This window comes from Athene cunicularia (genome assembly GCF_003259725.1).
Source record: "Athene cunicularia isolate RWA chromosome 2 unlocalized genomic scaffold, athCun1 chr2_part1, whole genome shotgun sequence".
Lineage (NCBI taxonomy): Eukaryota > Metazoa > Chordata > Aves > Strigiformes > Strigidae > Athene > Athene cunicularia.
The window spans coordinates 124,626,144-124,643,964 of record NW_020799095.1 but is presented as its reverse complement, the minus strand read 5'-3'; the positions used below and the strand labels follow the sequence as shown (position 1 = coordinate 124,643,964).

General features: G+C 38.9%; 1 protein-coding gene across 8 annotated transcripts in view; it reads right to left on the bottom strand.

Moving 5' to 3' along the window:
• The window catches only part of RALYL (RALY RNA binding protein like), a 396,410-nt gene that overhangs the window by 28,706 nt on the left and 349,883 nt on the right, over positions 1-17,821 (bottom strand). For 6 of the 8 annotated variants that reach the window (XM_026842123.1, XM_026842125.1, XM_026842124.1 and 3 more), the window contains 3 exons: positions 9,964-10,011; positions 5,603-5,766; positions 4,866-4,946 (listed from right to left, as the gene is read on the bottom strand). In XM_026842123.1, the coding sequence (XP_026697924.1) occupies positions 4,866-4,946; positions 5,603-5,766; positions 9,964-10,011 (293 nt within the window). The remainder of the gene's footprint in view (positions 1-4,865; positions 4,947-5,602; positions 5,767-9,963; positions 10,012-17,821) is intronic. The other 2 variants (XM_026842126.1, XM_026842127.1) reach the window with 1 other exon arrangement.

Sequence of the window (17,821 nt, the reverse complement as noted above, 5' to 3'; positions counted from 1 at the left end):
GCCATCAACATCCTGAACTGCATTAGGAAGAGTGTTGCCACCAGGTCGAGGAAGATGTTCCTTTCCCTTGTTTTGGTTTAACCCCAGCTGGCAACTAAGCGTTCACTCACTCCTCACCACACCAGCAGGATGGGGAAAGAGAATTGTAAGGGTAGAAGTGAAAAAACTTGTAGGTTGAGATAAAAACCATTAATAATTGAGAAATAATAATAACAATGAAAATAACAAAGACAGATAAATAAAACCAAGAAAGACAAGTGATGCAAATGAAAACAATTGCTCACCACAAACCAACTGATGGCCAGCAAATTCCTGAGCAGTGGCCCCCCAGTCAACCTTCCCCCTAGTTCATTGCTGAGCATGATGTTACATGGTGTGGAACATCCCTTTGGTCTGTTGGGGTCAGCTGTCCCAGCTGTGTCCCCTCCCAGCTTCTTGTGCACCCCCAGTCTGCTCACTGGCAGGGCTGTATGAGGAGCAGAAAAGGCCTTGTTTCTGTGCAAGCACTGCTTGGCAATAACAAAAGCATCCCTGTACTACCAACACTGCTTCCAGCACAAATCCAAAACATAGCCCCATACTAGCTACTGTGAAGAAAATTAACTCTACCCCAGCCAAAACCAGTGCATTACTCTATGTAGCACTTGTGAGGCCATATCTGGAGTACCGTGTCCAGTTCTGGGCTCACCAGTACAAAAGAGAAAGAAGAAGACATTGGCAGACTCTTCTTAGTAGTCTTTTTACTGTGAGGGTGGTCAAACACTTGCACAGGTGGCCCAGAGAGGCTGTGAAGTCTCCATCCTTGGATATATTGAAAAGCTGTATGGACACAATCCTGGGAAACTTGCTGTAGGTGGCCCTGCTTGAGCAGGGCATTTGGACCAGATGATCTCCAGAGGTCCCTTCCAACTGCAACCATTCTGTGATTTTGTGATTCTGTGCTATAGAGCTTGGGAAGAGCTTCAGGATTTATAAGCACAGTGTTATGACAAAGACAAAATGTAAAAACTGTAAATACTGTACTTCAGGTACCCTGCTTTGAATATATAAATTCTCCTTTAAAGCTTCATGGATTTTTTTTTTTTTAAATAAAGCAGTTCATAAACATGAAGCCAGAGCTGCATGTGTCCAAAATATCTATTCATCTGCTTTTGAGTAATGGAATAGGAAAATAAAGTAACTTACTGGGGTTTTTTTGTGTTTTTTTTTTTTTTTTTTTTTTTTTTTTTTCTCCTATTAGCAAATAAGCAAAGGCCAGCAGGTAACAGAAATGTATGTATTGAAAGGGAAAGAAATTACTAATGAAATTCCTCAAGAACTGGCATCAAAATGGCTAAATATCTTCAACAAATTTGATGGATAAAAGTAAATAAATTTGAAATTTGCTGATGAGATTAAATTGGGAGGTATCATCTGTTCAGAGTGAACTAGAATGGAAGGAGGATTCAGGTGATTTTAAGGAAAGCTACATGAGAAAAAAGATGTAATTGCACTGAAAAAAATTCCTACACTTGATTGACTAGCAGCAGAATTTCTACTCTTAAAGTTGAAGATCATGAGCGAAAAAAGACAGTGACAGAATGGTCCTTGGGTGTAGTCGTAATCTCAGGTTGACTATAGGCTATCACTATAATGCAGCCATGAGAAAAAAAATACAGTGCTAGGATGTGTCAAATAATGTATTACTAAAGATAGGGAAGTACAATGCCACTGTACAAGGATCTGATGAGAACTCATCTGGAATAATGTCTACAGGTTGAATCACTGAGTTCTAGTAGGTACGTGGGGAGAAGGGCCATGAAGATGACCATAAGAATGGAAAGCCTGTAGTGTGACGGAAGAATTTTGCTTGTTTGCTTGAGACAATAATTCAGTACATATTGTAACATCTTGTCTACTCCTTAATGTCAAGCACATAGGGTATTAAAATTTTGATTAGTGTTTTCCTCTTGTTTTCATATGTGTAAAATGAAAGTGCATACTCCAAGAGCTTCAGTTTCCATAATGTCAAAAAAAGAGTTTTTCCCAGTTCTGAATAGAAATTTGCAGCTGCTGCTTCATACCATTAACATGAAGAACTACTATGTGCAGTTTCCACACCAACATATTTCATTATGTGAGTTACTTCTGATAATGTGGAAAGGTTGATTTATTTTTTCCTAGTCTTTGGAGTTAAAAAGAAGACAAAATATTGCCAAGTGATCCTTGAAAAATTATAGATTCAAGAAAGAAATTAAATCCTTCTCACTTGTTTTGTTTTGTTTTGGAAGCAAACTTAGAATACACTTTACCACTTCTTGGTAGAATAAGAATTTACTGCTGGCAGACATTATTTTTGCAGATGTACTCAACAATAAGCAAGACATTTTTGGTAGTATGTTTTTATAACATCTTTGCTGTGTGGCACAACAAATTTCTGTCTTTGAACTGCTAGTTTTCAGAAGTGAGTCCCTCTAATCCTGGTTATTTCACTGATTCTGATCTTTAATACTAGATGTATGGGTTCATTTTCAGGATCCAGTCTGAGTGTGGAGAACAGCTGTAAGAACAGTTAAGCCTATAAGATTTCTACTTAAATCTGAAAAGTCTATTAGGGAACGTGATCTCATGAGAGTTTTGCTATTGGGGGGTGAAATCTTTCAAGCATAGGCAATACCATTTTGACATAGTTAATTCTGAACCTGCGATTAAGCTGGTTTACGGTGCTGAATTCCAGTAAAACTCAAAATAGCTTCCTTCTCACAAACTATGTTTCTGCTTATTGAAGACATCCTTTATTTAACTAACAATATGATTACAATCATCAGTACATTAGTTCAATGGGTTCAGATTAGCAGTGTAGAATAAGGGGGCAACAAAATATTAAATTTTTTCATCCCACAATTCAGTATAACCACTTTTCCAAGAAAATGGCAAAAGAAGCCACAAAACACACATTCTCTACTTTCCAACTTGAAGCCCCTAAGGGAATGGCTCACTTATTTCTCTGATAAACGTCTTGCAAAAAGCTGATTACATTCCTGTCCAAGTCAACAAAATCATGTTTCTACCTTTATGGTGGGTTCATTGGACTTGACAAAAAGGGAAGTAATTCTATGGGGAAATCAAGCATGAAAGTCTGTATACTGTGTCTGATTTTTAAAGGTGTGCTGCATGCAGAAAGAATATTTTCTGCAATTTATTCTAGCATGATAAATAGTCTCTGCAGTTATGTTCCTATTGCAATTGTAAAGAACTGAGGGTGGAAGTCCAACAGGAGTCAAAATGTCGGCCCATGTTTTTAGGGATGCATCTTGCAGCTCTCCCTTCAGTGTTAGAGCTGGATCCGAAGATGATCTTGTCATCTGGAGCTCTAAGACTGCCATTTGTAGAATTCACATCACACCTGAATACATTGAAGGACACTTTCACTGGGGCATAACAAACATTGTCTGTTAGGATCTCTACACTCCTGATTGCACTTCCATTAAATAATTTACAGGTTTGGCAACATTTGCCATGTTATGCAGACAGTGTTTTGGAGGTCTTAAAGCAAGTGGCTATGGGTGCTTGGACTAAAGTTGAATCCTACAATCTATATTATGCTTTACTTAAGTCCTGACACAGTGCTGAAATGCAGAATAAATAATAAAGAAAATTTGATGATTATTCTGAGGAACAGATATCGGTATGTTAATGTAATATGCTCTGTGCCATTCACTACAATGAAAATCCACGTTCCTGGGTGAGAGATTTTCTTGACATCTCTCAGAATATACTAAAGCACTTGGCTCTCTAAAAGAGTTTTGGAGTTATTCTTCTGAACAATGAGAAATATATATTTAAAAAAAAAAATCTGAAAATAATTTGTCTTTTCAAGGAAAAGTGAGTCCAAAAAGCCCATTGTTATTAGGCCACACTTTAGAACAGTTAGTGTATTGAATGCACTATTACTACTAACTTTTCATATGGAGAACACAACAGTAGAGGATGAACAAAGGAGATCTAATGAACGAATCTGTAAGCGTAAATACTTACTGAAGTCTTGATTCACTGAGTGAAAAACCAAGGGCTGGAAAAGACTAGCAAAATAATTTAAATTCTAAGTTTACTAAAGGGAAGATCTTCAGCTGTATGTTTTATTTTAAATTAATATACAGGGTCATAATTAATTACTTAAAGTATTGAGGAAAGACAAAATGTACCTATGGATGAATGGATTAGCTCAATATTTGTACGAAAATGTCCAGACTTGTATTCATCCTCTAGAGATCAAAGGAAGTGTTGCTACTCCCAGACATCCTCTTAGGGTGTGAGTGAGCTCCATAATATGATACCTAAATTTAGATGTCTTCCTGTGTGCTAGGTATCAAAGCTCTCATTATTGGTAAGGGGCATCTAGCCAATTCATTCACTGGAGACTTGTGTGTGATTCAACTGTACAGGCAACAGAGCTTCTCATTCTTAGGATGTCATCCTTTCTAAGGAATGACTTTAGCAACTTGTTCCTTAGTGTATGACTTTAGCTCCGTTTACTACATATCCATTCTTTCAGCCACGTGTCTGTTTATTACATGTTTTCTTTCAAGGTCTCTGATACCATTAGCTCATACAATAATAGGATCAAGAATGGATCTCAGTGGGCTGACCAGAGATCCCTCTTCTTTGTTAGATGCTACAGTGTGAGGTATGGATATGATATTTAACCAGACTTTATAACTGGCTCATATTGATGCCATAATTACCCCTCTTGCTGTAAGATGTACTGTTGGTGGATTCACTTATTTCATGGTTCTGTGTAAGAGAGCACGATGCTTTGTTGGCCAGTCTGGTACTGCAAGCGTCTTAGTGAAGTCCCTTCATTCTTTCTAATATCTGATCCCTACCTGATCTTTCTCTTCCTCTTCCAGTGGCGCTTCCAAGGACAGTATCACTCCACATAAGGGGCAGGGGAAGACAGGTTGGTGCTGAAAGATGCACGAAGAGGAAGATGAAGTTCCCAGGACATACTATGGGGTGGGGAGTTTGGTGAGCATGAAGAAGGGAATGCCTATTGTTCATCAGCTCTTCTAAGGCCAAATCACTAAAGAAGGGTTGAATAACCCCAAGTTGCCAGTCCTATTTTGGACTTCCTTTAGAACAGACAAAGACATTTTGCCTCTTTCTACCCTCAAAGGAATCTGGCAAAAAAAGCACACACAACCCAGCCTCCCCATGATCCCCTGCCCCACCCCGCACCTGCTCACATAAAATCCTCAAGTCTCAACAGAAATCAGTGTGCCTCTGTCTATAACAAGATTATTAAATTTGCTTTGTTACCAGCTGTTCACAAGACCTCATGGTGCACAAGCAGTCAGGATGATAAGAGATTTTAAACAGGCTTCTTCTGAGGCCAAGGGAGTAGGTCAAATGTTATTGAAGGGATTTCCTTCAAAAGTTACATCAATGTGCTCTTTGAATTTCAGGAAAGGCATGGCAGCTTTGGTAATCAAACCAGTTTTTCAAGCTGAAGACTGAGGGTAGGAAATGACTGTAACAGAGCTATATAGTGGAAGTTAGGTCTGCTTGCAGAAATTACTAGGACAATTTTTTCGATAATATCCAACTGATATGAGCAACTCACATTTGGATCCTGAGGAAGAAGCCCCACTGGAGGTGGATCGTGATGCTCCTTTCATGGAGAAAACCCCTTTGCCTCTGCGAGTTGTTGTCACAGCCACACGAGGACGCTTCAGTGGAATCACTGCACGGGGTGGTGGGGGTACACGGCCGTGGTAATCAAACAACCTAGAAAAGATTAAGTCATCTGGACTCCACAAAACCTTCTGTGATTTCATGTTGTGGAAGCCTTGTCAACTAAATTTTCATGTAATCTTTGAGAAAATTACCCTCTGAAACCATAATCACTTTATATCACAGTCAAATTAGATTTCAAGGATCTATGCACATTAAGTGCCATATTCAGATTTCAGTCACAGAGCAGTTCACAGCTCAGATTTTTTGTGTAATTTAAATGCGAGATGTGTTATGGGACTCTTATTTGCAGTATGGAAAATCCATACCCTGTTTTCCACAGGTCCACATCATTTCATTGCACACAACTAACAGCAGTACATTTTGTTGTGGTGACATTTCAGCTCCTTTATTACACGCATGGCTTAAATTCTAGTTGTCTATCTGCTATCCTTAAAGACAGAAAAAGAAATTAACTTTTCTAAAGCCAACCATCACCATAAAGATATATCCTGGAGTTTGTAAAATAGCAAGTCTTTATAGCAAGGGATCTGTATGTCCTTCTGAATGCATAGAAAAGAGGTCCCAGCATATGTTCTCTTTATTTAAGAATGAATTGATGTAGAATCACCAAAATACCCAAGTATGCTTACTAAAAAATGTTTTGTTCAAACCGAAGCCACTGTAGCAAGTAGGTAGTCAGAGAATTACCACTACCATCAGTAAGATACTCTACAACTGAAATGAACTAATGTTCCCAGAGAGAATACCCAATCCTAAAAGCAGAGTTATCAACAGCAGCTAACTAACCTATGTACAAGAAAATAAAGGCAGTAGAAAAGGTAATCAAAGCTTCAGATATATTTAAAATATAAAATGCATAGGCTCTGACTACAACAACTCAGGAGAAGAAAGCTCAGAAAATGAAGATTTCAAGTTCAGAAACAGAAGCAGAGGGATAAGCAACATTCTCACTAACTATTTCCAAGTTTCTTTCAAATGATGCAACTAGTAATTATGGAAATTTATAACTGCATGGTTAATTTTCACAGTTCTGACTACTGTCACCCAGCTGGGCAGATAGATACACATTTGGAAATATACAGGAAACAGCAGTTCACTCGCCCCAGTGTTTAACGGCCTGATGACCAGGAAGCAGAATCAAATTTAAGTCTTCTAGCCTGTTTTCTGACAAGTAAACACCTAATGTTTAAATCCCAGAATCCATACTGTTCTCTGCACTGTAATCCTACAGAAATATAACCAGCTCCTTCCTTTTCCCTAGCTGCTTACAAAATGTGTCACAGAGATCCTGAACTTGAACTCCATGCCCTTGAATATTCTTACTGAATAAGAAGTTTCTAGCCATTGTGAGCATGACTAAAAAAATGTGTATGTAGATAAGCACTAAAACATTTTTGGGACTTCTAACAGAAATATTGTTTGCTGTCACTCATCGTTTATCATATTGGATGATCTACAGGTTGGTCACAATCTCCTGTTTGACATTACTGGAAAAAAATGTTTCAGAAGAACTGTAAGCTATCATGAAAAAGATCATTAGGCAATTATTCCTCTGCAGGTAATTTTTGTCTAGCTTCCAATAGTTCATGTTTAGATAATGTAGTGAAATGCAAAACTATGCTTCCTTTTTTGAAATATATAAAAGGACTGTTGTTTAATATTACTATTCTTACTTTTATTTCTGAAATTATGGAAATCATTAGGGCTTGGTATTTTGTTGAAGCAAGTTCTACATATTTCAGTAATATGCTTTCTTTTAAAAAATGCTTTCTTTTATCACTTTTGAAGTGCCCTGCCAGTTTTCCTTATGCTTGTAATATGAGAAATGATAAACAGAAATGCTCAGTTCTAAAGCAGTTCTTTAACCCAATGATCATTAATGTGTATATAACAATGACTTTACTTTCACCAACCTTTCTAAATGATGCATTCCTGATCTTGTCAATCTGTCTTCATACAGATTTTATTTTACAGCACTAACCATACAAGGGGATCGAGTGCACCCTCAGTCAGTTTGCAGATGACACCCAGTTGGGTGGGAGTGTTGATCTGCTCGAGGGCAGGGAGGCTCTGCAGAGAGACCTGGACAGGCTGGAGCCATGGGCTGAGGCCAACTGGAGGAGTTTCAATCAGGCCAAATGCCGGGGGCTGCCCTTGGGCCACAACAACCCCCAGCAGCGCTACAGGCTTGGGGAGGAGTGGCTGGAGAGCTGCCAGAGAGGGACCTGGGGGGGGTGATTGACAGCCGGCTGAACAGGAGCCAGCAGTGTGCCCAGGGGGCCAAGAAGGCCAATGGCATCCTGGCTTGTGTCAGCAATAGCGTGGCCAGCAGGGACAGGGAAGGGATCTGACCCCTGTACTCTGCACTGGTGAGGCCACCCCTCGATTCCTGTGTTCAGTTTTGGGCCCCTCACTCCAAAAAGGACATTGAATGACTCGAGCGTGTCCAGAGAAGGGCAACGGAGCTGGTGCAGGGTCTGGAGCACAGGTCGTACGGGGAGCGGCTGAGGGAACTGGGGGTGTTTAGTCTGGAGAAGAGGAGGCTGAGGGGAGACCTCATCGCCCTCTACAGCTCCCTGAAAGGAGGTTGCAGAGAGCTGGGGGTGAGTCTCAAGAGGTAATGGCCTTAAGTTGCACCAGGGAAGGCTTAGACTAGATATTAGGAAGCATTTCTTTACAGAACGGGCTGTTAGGCGTTGGAATGGGCTGCCCAGGGTGGTGGTGGAGTCCCCATCCCTGGAAGTGTTTAAGAGTTGGCTCGACATAGCGCTGAGGGATCTGGTGTAGTTGGGAACTGTCAGTGTTAAGTTAATGGTTAAACTGAATGATCTTCAAGGTCTTTTCCTACCTAGATGATTCTGTAATTCTGTGATGCTTGCCGCCCTTTTCTGACCCCACCACTGCTTTAGTCAATGCAAGATAGGTGTATACTCCCTTCAGGGAGGTTGGAAAATTAATGAATATTAGAAAACCTATGGTTTGAAAAAACCCAGAAATTCAGAAAGTTCAGAAACTCTGAAATTCAAAAAATCATTACTATATTTCTTAATTTATATTTCCTACAGTCATGTTGATGGTACATTGAACTCTCCGTGGGATTTTCTTTTCCATGCCTACCATATAGATTTTTTCATCTTTCACTTCAATTAATTTGGATCTAACAGACGTCCTGAACTTCCTAAGGTTTTCATTGTCAACAGATCAGAATGTCCAGCCTTGTGAGACAAACCTCATATTTGTGTTTTCTGCCATGAGTTCTGTCTTAATCCTGAAAAATTTCTAAATCAGAAAATTATACTATTGAGTCAATTTATGGACACATTTCACTGTCACAATACTAGTGGCTCAAATTGAAACAAACTGAGGAAAAAATCCCCACGCAAATACACTGTATATTTTTCCTACAGTTTTCCTAAACAGAATGTTATATAATATGATAACTTCAGGGCATAAACCACTTCCCTGTTATTGTCCATTGCTTCACATAAATCTCAGATTAGAAGAGGATGGTGGAGCAATGCTTTGTTCCCCTTTTATTCACTTGGCCTATGCTAAATGAGCCTGCTGTAATGCAGAGACCAACACTGCTGGGTCAGGAGTTGGTTATCTGTGGTCATCATCCATGTTAACCCCGTGTTGCGGTGATGCTGATACAACTGAATGAATAAATTTCCACTGTGCTGAGCTAGGCTGTACATATGTACTCAAGGCACAAGTCTCCAGTTGCTCACTTCTTTTCCTCTTATAGAAACACAAACGCTGTTCAACTTGTAGTTTTGCTTCCCTCAAGGTCCTTCTAGACTTCTAAACATTATTTGAAGACAAATTTGTTAGGAGATATTCTATATCTTTTCATACACATGGTTGAAAGACAAAGACATGAGTGTCATACTGAAGAATTTTACAGCTGCTATACATTCCAGTGAAAGTAATCCTGGAGTAAGAAACACTGAGCAATTAAACTACCATTAAACTGTTCAGCACAGAAAACGCCCCAAAAGCTCTTAGAGAAGAATAAGACCAAAAGAATTGTTTAATGAGCATATATTTGGTGGTGGTAATCTTCTCTGCTTGTGATATATTCAAATAGTCTTCTGATACACAATAGAAATAATGAAATGAATAATATGCAAAATCAAAACAAACCTGTCTAACCAAATGATGTGATTACATTATAAACAAACAGTAAAAATGGCATAGGATGTACGAAAATATAACCACACATACCGATTGTAGAAGTCATCTCTGTAGTAATCATAATCAAAGACATAACCACTGTGGAAAAACAGAAAAACAAGAAGGAACTGGTTTATAGAGAAATAGACATTGATTAAAACATTTGTGGTAATATTGTCTTATTCTCACATTCCAAGCCCTTCTTCAAAGTCCTTCCACTTCCATAGCCATACACTGTGCATTATGTTTGTCAATGCTGTTGTCAGCTATCACTGTAGTATATTTGGAAATGTGAAGTCTAGGGCATGCAGATCAGTGTAAACAGTTGCCAGCACATATAGAAAGGATTTAACACAGCAAGACAGATCTGTAATTAGAGGATCATTATAGTGCAATTCTCTGATGAAATGAAGTGAACACTCTGATACTCAAACCCTCTTCTTTGCTGGGTTAACACAGCATAATCAGAGGACTAGGAAAACTGTTAAATACATGAAAGATTGGTAAATGAGAAAGTAGGTGAGCAAAGATAAGACAATTAATTTGATTTATGATAAACATGAAAAGAGTTGGATTGTTGGTCCTTGGGTTTGCCAAATCTTTTTTCATTATAAAGAGAAAAGAAAAAAAGTTAGGAAAATGGATGATGCAAGCAGTAGTGTTACAGAGATGTCTTTCCTCTCAGGTTCAGAAAAGAATATACATACCAATCTGTGAAAAGACAGGCACCATCAAGGGAAACAAACATAGATAGGGAATTGCAAATGTCCAGGGGAAAACTATTTTTGAGCTGTCAATTGCAAAGTGAACCCTAGATTGATCTTCCTAGTTTTGTATTCCATTAGCAACTTTCTACCTTTATGGTCAATAAATAACAATGAAGTCTATCTCACACATCCAAAAAAATAGAACCAAAGAGCTTATAAATGATCTGCATGAAAAAGTCACAAGGGGTTTGTACTCTGCCTGATGAAAGACCAGTAACACAAACCCCAGGTTTTTCACTTGCTTGAGAAGGACAATTATGAATAGTAAAGAATGAGAAGCATAAAGAAAGTATCACAAAAATAAAAGGAGAAGCTTTAAATAAGAAAGCAGAAAGGTAGAAAGAATAGAGTTAGAAAGGGCAAAGCATAGAAGAAAACATTCACTGAAAATAAAGAGAGATAAATTATGGTAACTACATATTAATGAAATTTGTCTTCACATGGTATGGACTGTGAATAATTTCTGATCTTGAACATTGAGCAGAATGTCTTCAATTTTTTCAGTACATAATTTGAGGAATGGGTCAAGAATTCTGGAGTTCTTTGGGGTTATTTTTCCTTATCACATAATGCCTCTATCCCCTTTTCTTCCCTTTGCTATGCTTCAGGGGTTGAACACTTAAAAGAGGTAAAAAAGAATGTTGGCAGGCTTAAATTACCTCAGTAATCATTTCATCCCAGTGTTTTGATTTTGAAGGCTTAGAATTTCCCCTATCTGTAACTGGCAAAAACATCCATCAAAGGAGCAGGAGGTCAGGGGACAATTTCCATCTCTGCCACATCTGCCTCAGATGCAAGTGCCCAAGTGCCAGTGATCAGTTGTACTGTCTACCCACATAACACTGGACCAGCAGTGAATATCATGAGACTCACCAGATGGGAAAGCTGACTGTAGTCCTGATGGTAATTTATTTGAGATTTTATGTGAAAAACTTACTAAATAAAACAGCCCTGAAAGACCAGAGCCCAGCAGCAGGTAATCTGTGTGTGGCAGAGGACGCAAAATAACATTCAGTAATAATAATTAGACCTTGTATAGTGATCATGTTCTGTATCTTACCTTCACTCAAAACTAGCAAAATTTTCCATATCTATATGACAGCTCTTATTTTTTATTTCATTCTATAGCCAGCCTACTTGGAACTAAGAGGTAGCAGGTAGCAAAGCTATTATTTTATTTACAGCTATTCTCAGTTTGCCAGTGGTTTTATTTAGCTGAATGATTAATAGCTGGAGTAAGCCCATATTTAATACTTAATTTGTGTTTTTAAGTAGAAGATAACAGACAGCTTGAGGAAAAAAGATTACATTTAAAAGGCCTGTCACATGAAACCTTTCACCTGGTGTGACATTAATTTAATTTGCATAATGACCAGATAAATTCAGTATTTCAAGGTTGAAGACCATGAAGCTGATGAAGAATAATTCACTTTGCACCAAAAAGAGTAACGCTGAAGGGCAGCTATATTTCTCTGTGGCAACTCAGCACTGGCTGATAAGACACAATAAGTACTGCTGGCCCTTCACTGGGATTTCAGAGCGTGGAACTTTTAATGGACAAATGCCATGACAGAGGTGGCTCAAAGCTGTCCCCAGGAATAGTGGCACTGATGGTGCACAGGAGGGTGAGAGATTTCAGGCAGAGATCTGAGCATGGTAGTGAAAAAGTCTGTAGGCTAGAGAGAGGGTCAAGTGGTTGGGAAAGGCTCACAGGTTCCTCAGATGAGGCTAGTTGCAGGCAGAGGAGGTTTTGGGTAAGGAAAATGCAGGAAAGGATTTCTGGTGTGGCAAATGATTGTTTCTCTCCTTCCCTACCTTCAATTCTCACTCTGCCACTGTGCTGCTGAGGAGATTCTGTGAAACAGCATGCTTCATGAGGAAATGTTTATATTATTGATTTTTTTTTTTTTTTTTTTTTTTTTTTTTTTTTAATTTAGTGTGACGTCCTGGATAATACTTCTCTTTTGAGAGAAGCAGTTTTGCACATCGGTCATTCCCTAAGAATTTCATTCTTTTGCTCTGTTGCCTGTTCAGGTAACTTCTGTCTTGAAACTGAACTCAGCTCTTTATGTTCCCTCAGCTTTGCAAATGACAGTTTCAACCCAGATGGTTTAATGCTTATCTGTGGGACCAGAGCAGGAAAAAGTATTTTGGAGTCTGGTTATCACATGGCAGTGTAATCTATTAATTCTTATTAATTTGTATCGGTTTCTTATATTACCTTTCAAAAATATTTAATTGCTTCAGAAGCATCTGATACTGTTATTTTGCTTTAATTTTCACCCAGGGAAATACCAGAAGTTTCCATATAGTGTTTTACAGCTGCAGCTATATCAACAGCTCTGCTACAGATGTTGCCTCTAACGTTGAAATTAAGGTGCTTTGTTTGCATTTTTGTGGTTTAGTTCAGTAGCATCCATTGCTACCAATATAAGAAGTAACTGCAGGTATTATGTATGCTGTACGACAGTCAGTCTCTGAAATGGGCATATACATGCCTTTAGCTGCAGCAAACATTATCCAATTTGTCCTTCTTATCCATCTCTCTGCCAAAAGTGTATTGACCCTGTGGCCGGGATATGAGATGCAAACACATTGTGGTGTCTATTGGTGCTACCTGCTAGTACAACTGACAGGCTAACCGTTGATTTGCTTACATTTCTAGTCTGAGTTTATTGTAAATGAAATAATCACAATTCAGTTGTATCCGTGTTAATTAAATCCCATGTCCCACAGGTGCTGGGGACTCCAGCAGGAGGTGGAGAGGTAATCCTGATTTTCCCACAGACCATTTTGGATCTCCGCACTGGTAAAAGGAATTTCTGTGTGCAAGTAGCATTCATATGGAGTGGGAAAGAGCCGGTTCTGCACATAAAGGGACTCTTTGCCTGGGATCACTGTAAAAGATGTGGCAGCGGCTACTTGGCCCTTGAGGTAGGAATAGCACCCAGAGGTACTAGACACAGGTGGGCTGCCATGAGCTCTCAACAGAGCAAGGGGCTCAATTCCTTATTCCCTTTCCCATTACTTAGTCTCCTTGAAGAAGGCTGATGGAATTCAAGTGTTGGTCATGGAGGAAATACATTTACCCTTCTATGCTATCTATTAAAATGACAAAGAGGAATAGTACTGCAGGACCTTATCTGTAGGTGTTGACCCTCATGGAATAAATCAAGTAAAGGAGAGTGGGTTTAAAGCTTTGGGAAATGTTTATGTGGACCCTCCTTTACAACCATGATCTGGGTCTCTTTTTCCCTCTCTGAAATTCTAGAATCAGCTGTGGCAGCACAGGCAACACAGAGGCAACATGGTGTAGCTCCTGAGGTTAACTGTCCCTCACTGTGATTGCTGAGTTAATAGCCTAGCTTAGAGGTCTGGAGTTTTATAAAGGCAGTTCCTAGTTCTTTTACTGTGAAGCAGTTGTCCTGCATGTGTACTGAAAAGACTGTCAACCAACGACAATGACAAAAACCCAAAATAGATGACCTAGGAGAAAAAAATCTCTTGTTTTTCCAACTGATCTCACTCAGCTTTTTTTTTTTTTTTTTTTCCATTCTTTTTTTTTTTTTTTTTTTTACTTTAAGTTGAATGATGATGTTTCATTTGTAATAATATGTTGAAGAGATTATACTGTGAAAGTAGTCACTACATCTCTGCATCTACAGCCACAATTGTTCACATTTCTGCATATCAATGGACCGACATAAGTTTTGGTCAGTGCTGCAGTATAAAACATGAAGCAGAAAATTAGCACAGATAATCACTGGCACTGAGATCAAGGTGACTGCAGGGCTCTTAACCTCCTGAGAGCTATTCCTTAGCAACCCAACAACCTGTGTTACAGAGGCTGCAGGAAATCACTTGCACGGTGTTGAATACCAAATACTCAGCAAGTTGGAAGCAGAGAGAGGTTTAAATGAGCCTTTGAACTGGTGGAGTCAGCGGTTTCCTAATGGCACTGTAAACAGGCAGATTACTTACCCACAAACATATGCCAACTTTGCAATATTAACAAGAGAACTGTGCATGATGCTGCTATTAAAACAGGAGATAGTAAAAGACGCTGTAATGCTCACACTGAGTCAAAGAACACTCATCAATAAAGTGTGTTTCTATTAAGCAAAAGTCATAGTTCTTTTTTCTGACCTAGTATCGTCAAGACAATCTTGTACAGGCTGTCTCTTTTAGATTTATTTCACTTAACACTGCACCTGCTTTACATTGTGTATGCCTGAAGAATAAAGGATTCCCCAAAGACTGTATTTTCACAGTTATGATGCTGCACATATTTAAATTTCCTATGCGCATCGGCTATTGCACGTGTGTCAATCAGGCAAATGTAAAATTTAAAATGTAAAATGCTTCTGCATCTTTGAAATAAACCCATGGATGTTATTACGTCTTTATTTATCTGACGATAGTATATATTGAAAATATATTATTAAAGTGTAATCTTTCTTGCACTCTGTGTTCTATGCCCACAAAATATTTTTATCAACTAATGATCATGTCCTTGTTTAATTTACTTAGCTTCAGGCACTAGTGAGTGCAACTGACTTCAGTGGAGTTATTCTGACTTTAGGCTTGTTAATGCAGAACAGAACAGAAATAGCTTTTGTTATTTTCACAGAAACAAGAATTTCTGTCTTGCTTAGCTAATATCTCTTTTTCTTTCCACAGGTACAAAGATGTATTTGTAAATCATGAATGTTGACAAACCAGGCATAATGTATCTTAATTCAATTGACAGTGCTATCACCATTTATACTGTCAGTTGCTTCTCTGTTGTCAGGGCTGGATAAAAATATTAAATACAAAAGCAATATTACTTCAATCAAACTCTTTTTAGGAGGCACATATCAACCTAATGGTTGAAACTAGTATTCCAGTCACTTGTAAAATAATTTTTCTTGTCATGTAAAAAGAGTGGTAGAAATTGTTCCTGTTGAATTCCTTTTAAAAAAAGAGAGTGAGTGAGGGTAACTAGTTTATTTCCATTGGGAGATGGAAACTTTCCCTGTTAGAAAATCAATCAGATGGCAATGACTTTCATGAGCTATTGAAAAAAAAAGGTGGAGATTTCGTGCCACTTTTCAGTGGATGGTTACCTATATTCCCCAAAGACATGAATTAAATTGGTGGGCTGAATTCCACCTTTACTTTAGAGATGATTCTATTTTAGTTAAGGCTGAGAATGCTAATAAAAGTGGAAGGACAGTTCTGTTTTGCTGTTCAGGCTGTATACTCTGTAGAGAAAGAGAATATTCTTCATAGCCTGCTTTTTCTGACATACTTACTATCAACAGACAAATTCTGTCAGTGACTCCTTCAACTAATATATTCTTGGACCTTTACAGCAGAAAAGAGGGAGCCAGAAGAGGAAAATGGCAGAAAAGTATATTACATTTGTTTACATAATGCAGTTATGAGGCAAATAGGTATAGTTAAAAACAAAAAATAACCACCAAAATCCCCAGCCACTTGCCCCAAAATGCCAAGTGATTGAAAGTAACCTACTATTTGTGTATTTTAATTACTAATCAATTTTCATAAAAATTTTGTTATCATAAGTTAATAAAAGTTTTATTCTATATGTTCATTCAATTAATAAGTGCAAGATTTTTTTCCTCAGGTGGGGGAGAAGTATGGAGTCAAGTTCTTAAAAGTACAGCAAGAATTGTAGTACTGTAAATAGAGATTTATTTTCTGTAAAACGGAAAATTTTGGCAAATCTAATCTGAAGACGTACATTTTGTCCAAGCAAGACATGTATACATAAAATAGCTGACACAGCACTCATTTTCCATTAAAGTATCCTCTGCAGAACTAGGCAGAATTTATTTGAAATATGATTAGGCTGTATTTTTTTCTATCTTCAGATACATCCCTTCCTTACTCTCATCCTCTCTCCCAAGAACTATTTTCCCAGTTAAATGTATTTTGGGAAAAATGTTGAACTTACTCTCTGACCTGAATTTTATTTTAGACAAAACTTGGACAAATATTCAAAGTTGTATACACAGGATTAAGAATTAAGTCACTTAGACACTTTCACAGAATCATAAAATCACTCGAGTTGGAAAAGACCCTTGGGATCATCGAGTCCAACCATCAGCCCCACTCTACAAAGTTCTCCCCTACACCATATCCCCCAACATCTCATCTAAACGACCCTTAAACACATCCAGGGATGGTGACTCCACCACCTCCCTGCACAGCCTATTCCACTGTCTGACTACTCTTTCTGTGAAAATTTTTTTCTTAATGTCCAGTTTAAACCTTCCCTCTCATTCTATTGGTAATTACCTGTGAGAAGAGACCAGACAATGTCCTTTCAGCTGTAGAGAGGAATGAGGTCTCCCCTCAGTCTTCTCTTCCTCAAACTAAACAGTCCCAGCTCCTTCAATCTCTCCTCACAAGATCTGTTCTCCAGGCCCTTCACCAGCTTTGTTGCCCTCCTCTGCACTCGCTCCAGCATCTCAATATCTCTCTCATATTGAGGTGCCCAAAACTGGACACAATACTCCAGGTGTGGCCTCACCAGTGCAGAGTACAGGGGGACTATCACCTCCCTACTCCTTCTGGTCACACTATTCCTAATACAAGCCAGGATGCCATTGGCTTTCTTGGCCACCCGGGCAGACTGCTGGCTCATGTTCAGCTGCTTGTCAATTCGAACCCCCAGATCCTTGTCTTCCAGAGAGCTCCAGCCACACCTCCCCAAGCCTGTAGCGATTCAGGGGGTTGTTGTGGCCCAAGTGCAGGGCCTGCCATGTTGAAGCTCATCCCATTAACATTGGCCCACCGATCCAATCTTTCCAAGTCTCTCTGTAGTGCCTCCTTATCTTCATGCAGATCAACGCTCCCAACTAACTTGGTGTCATCTATGTACTTACAGATGATACACTCTATGTCGTTATCAAGATCATCAATAAAGATGTTGAACAGAAATGGTCCCAACACCGAGCCCTGAGGAACACCACTTGTGACCGGCCTCCAGCTGGATTTAGCTTCATTGACCATCATTCTCTGGAACAGTCCATCCAGCCAGAGATTGACTCAGCAGACCGTTCACTCATCCAGGCCATAGGCAGATGGTTTTTCTATGAGAATTCTATCGGGAACTGTATTAAATGTTTTTT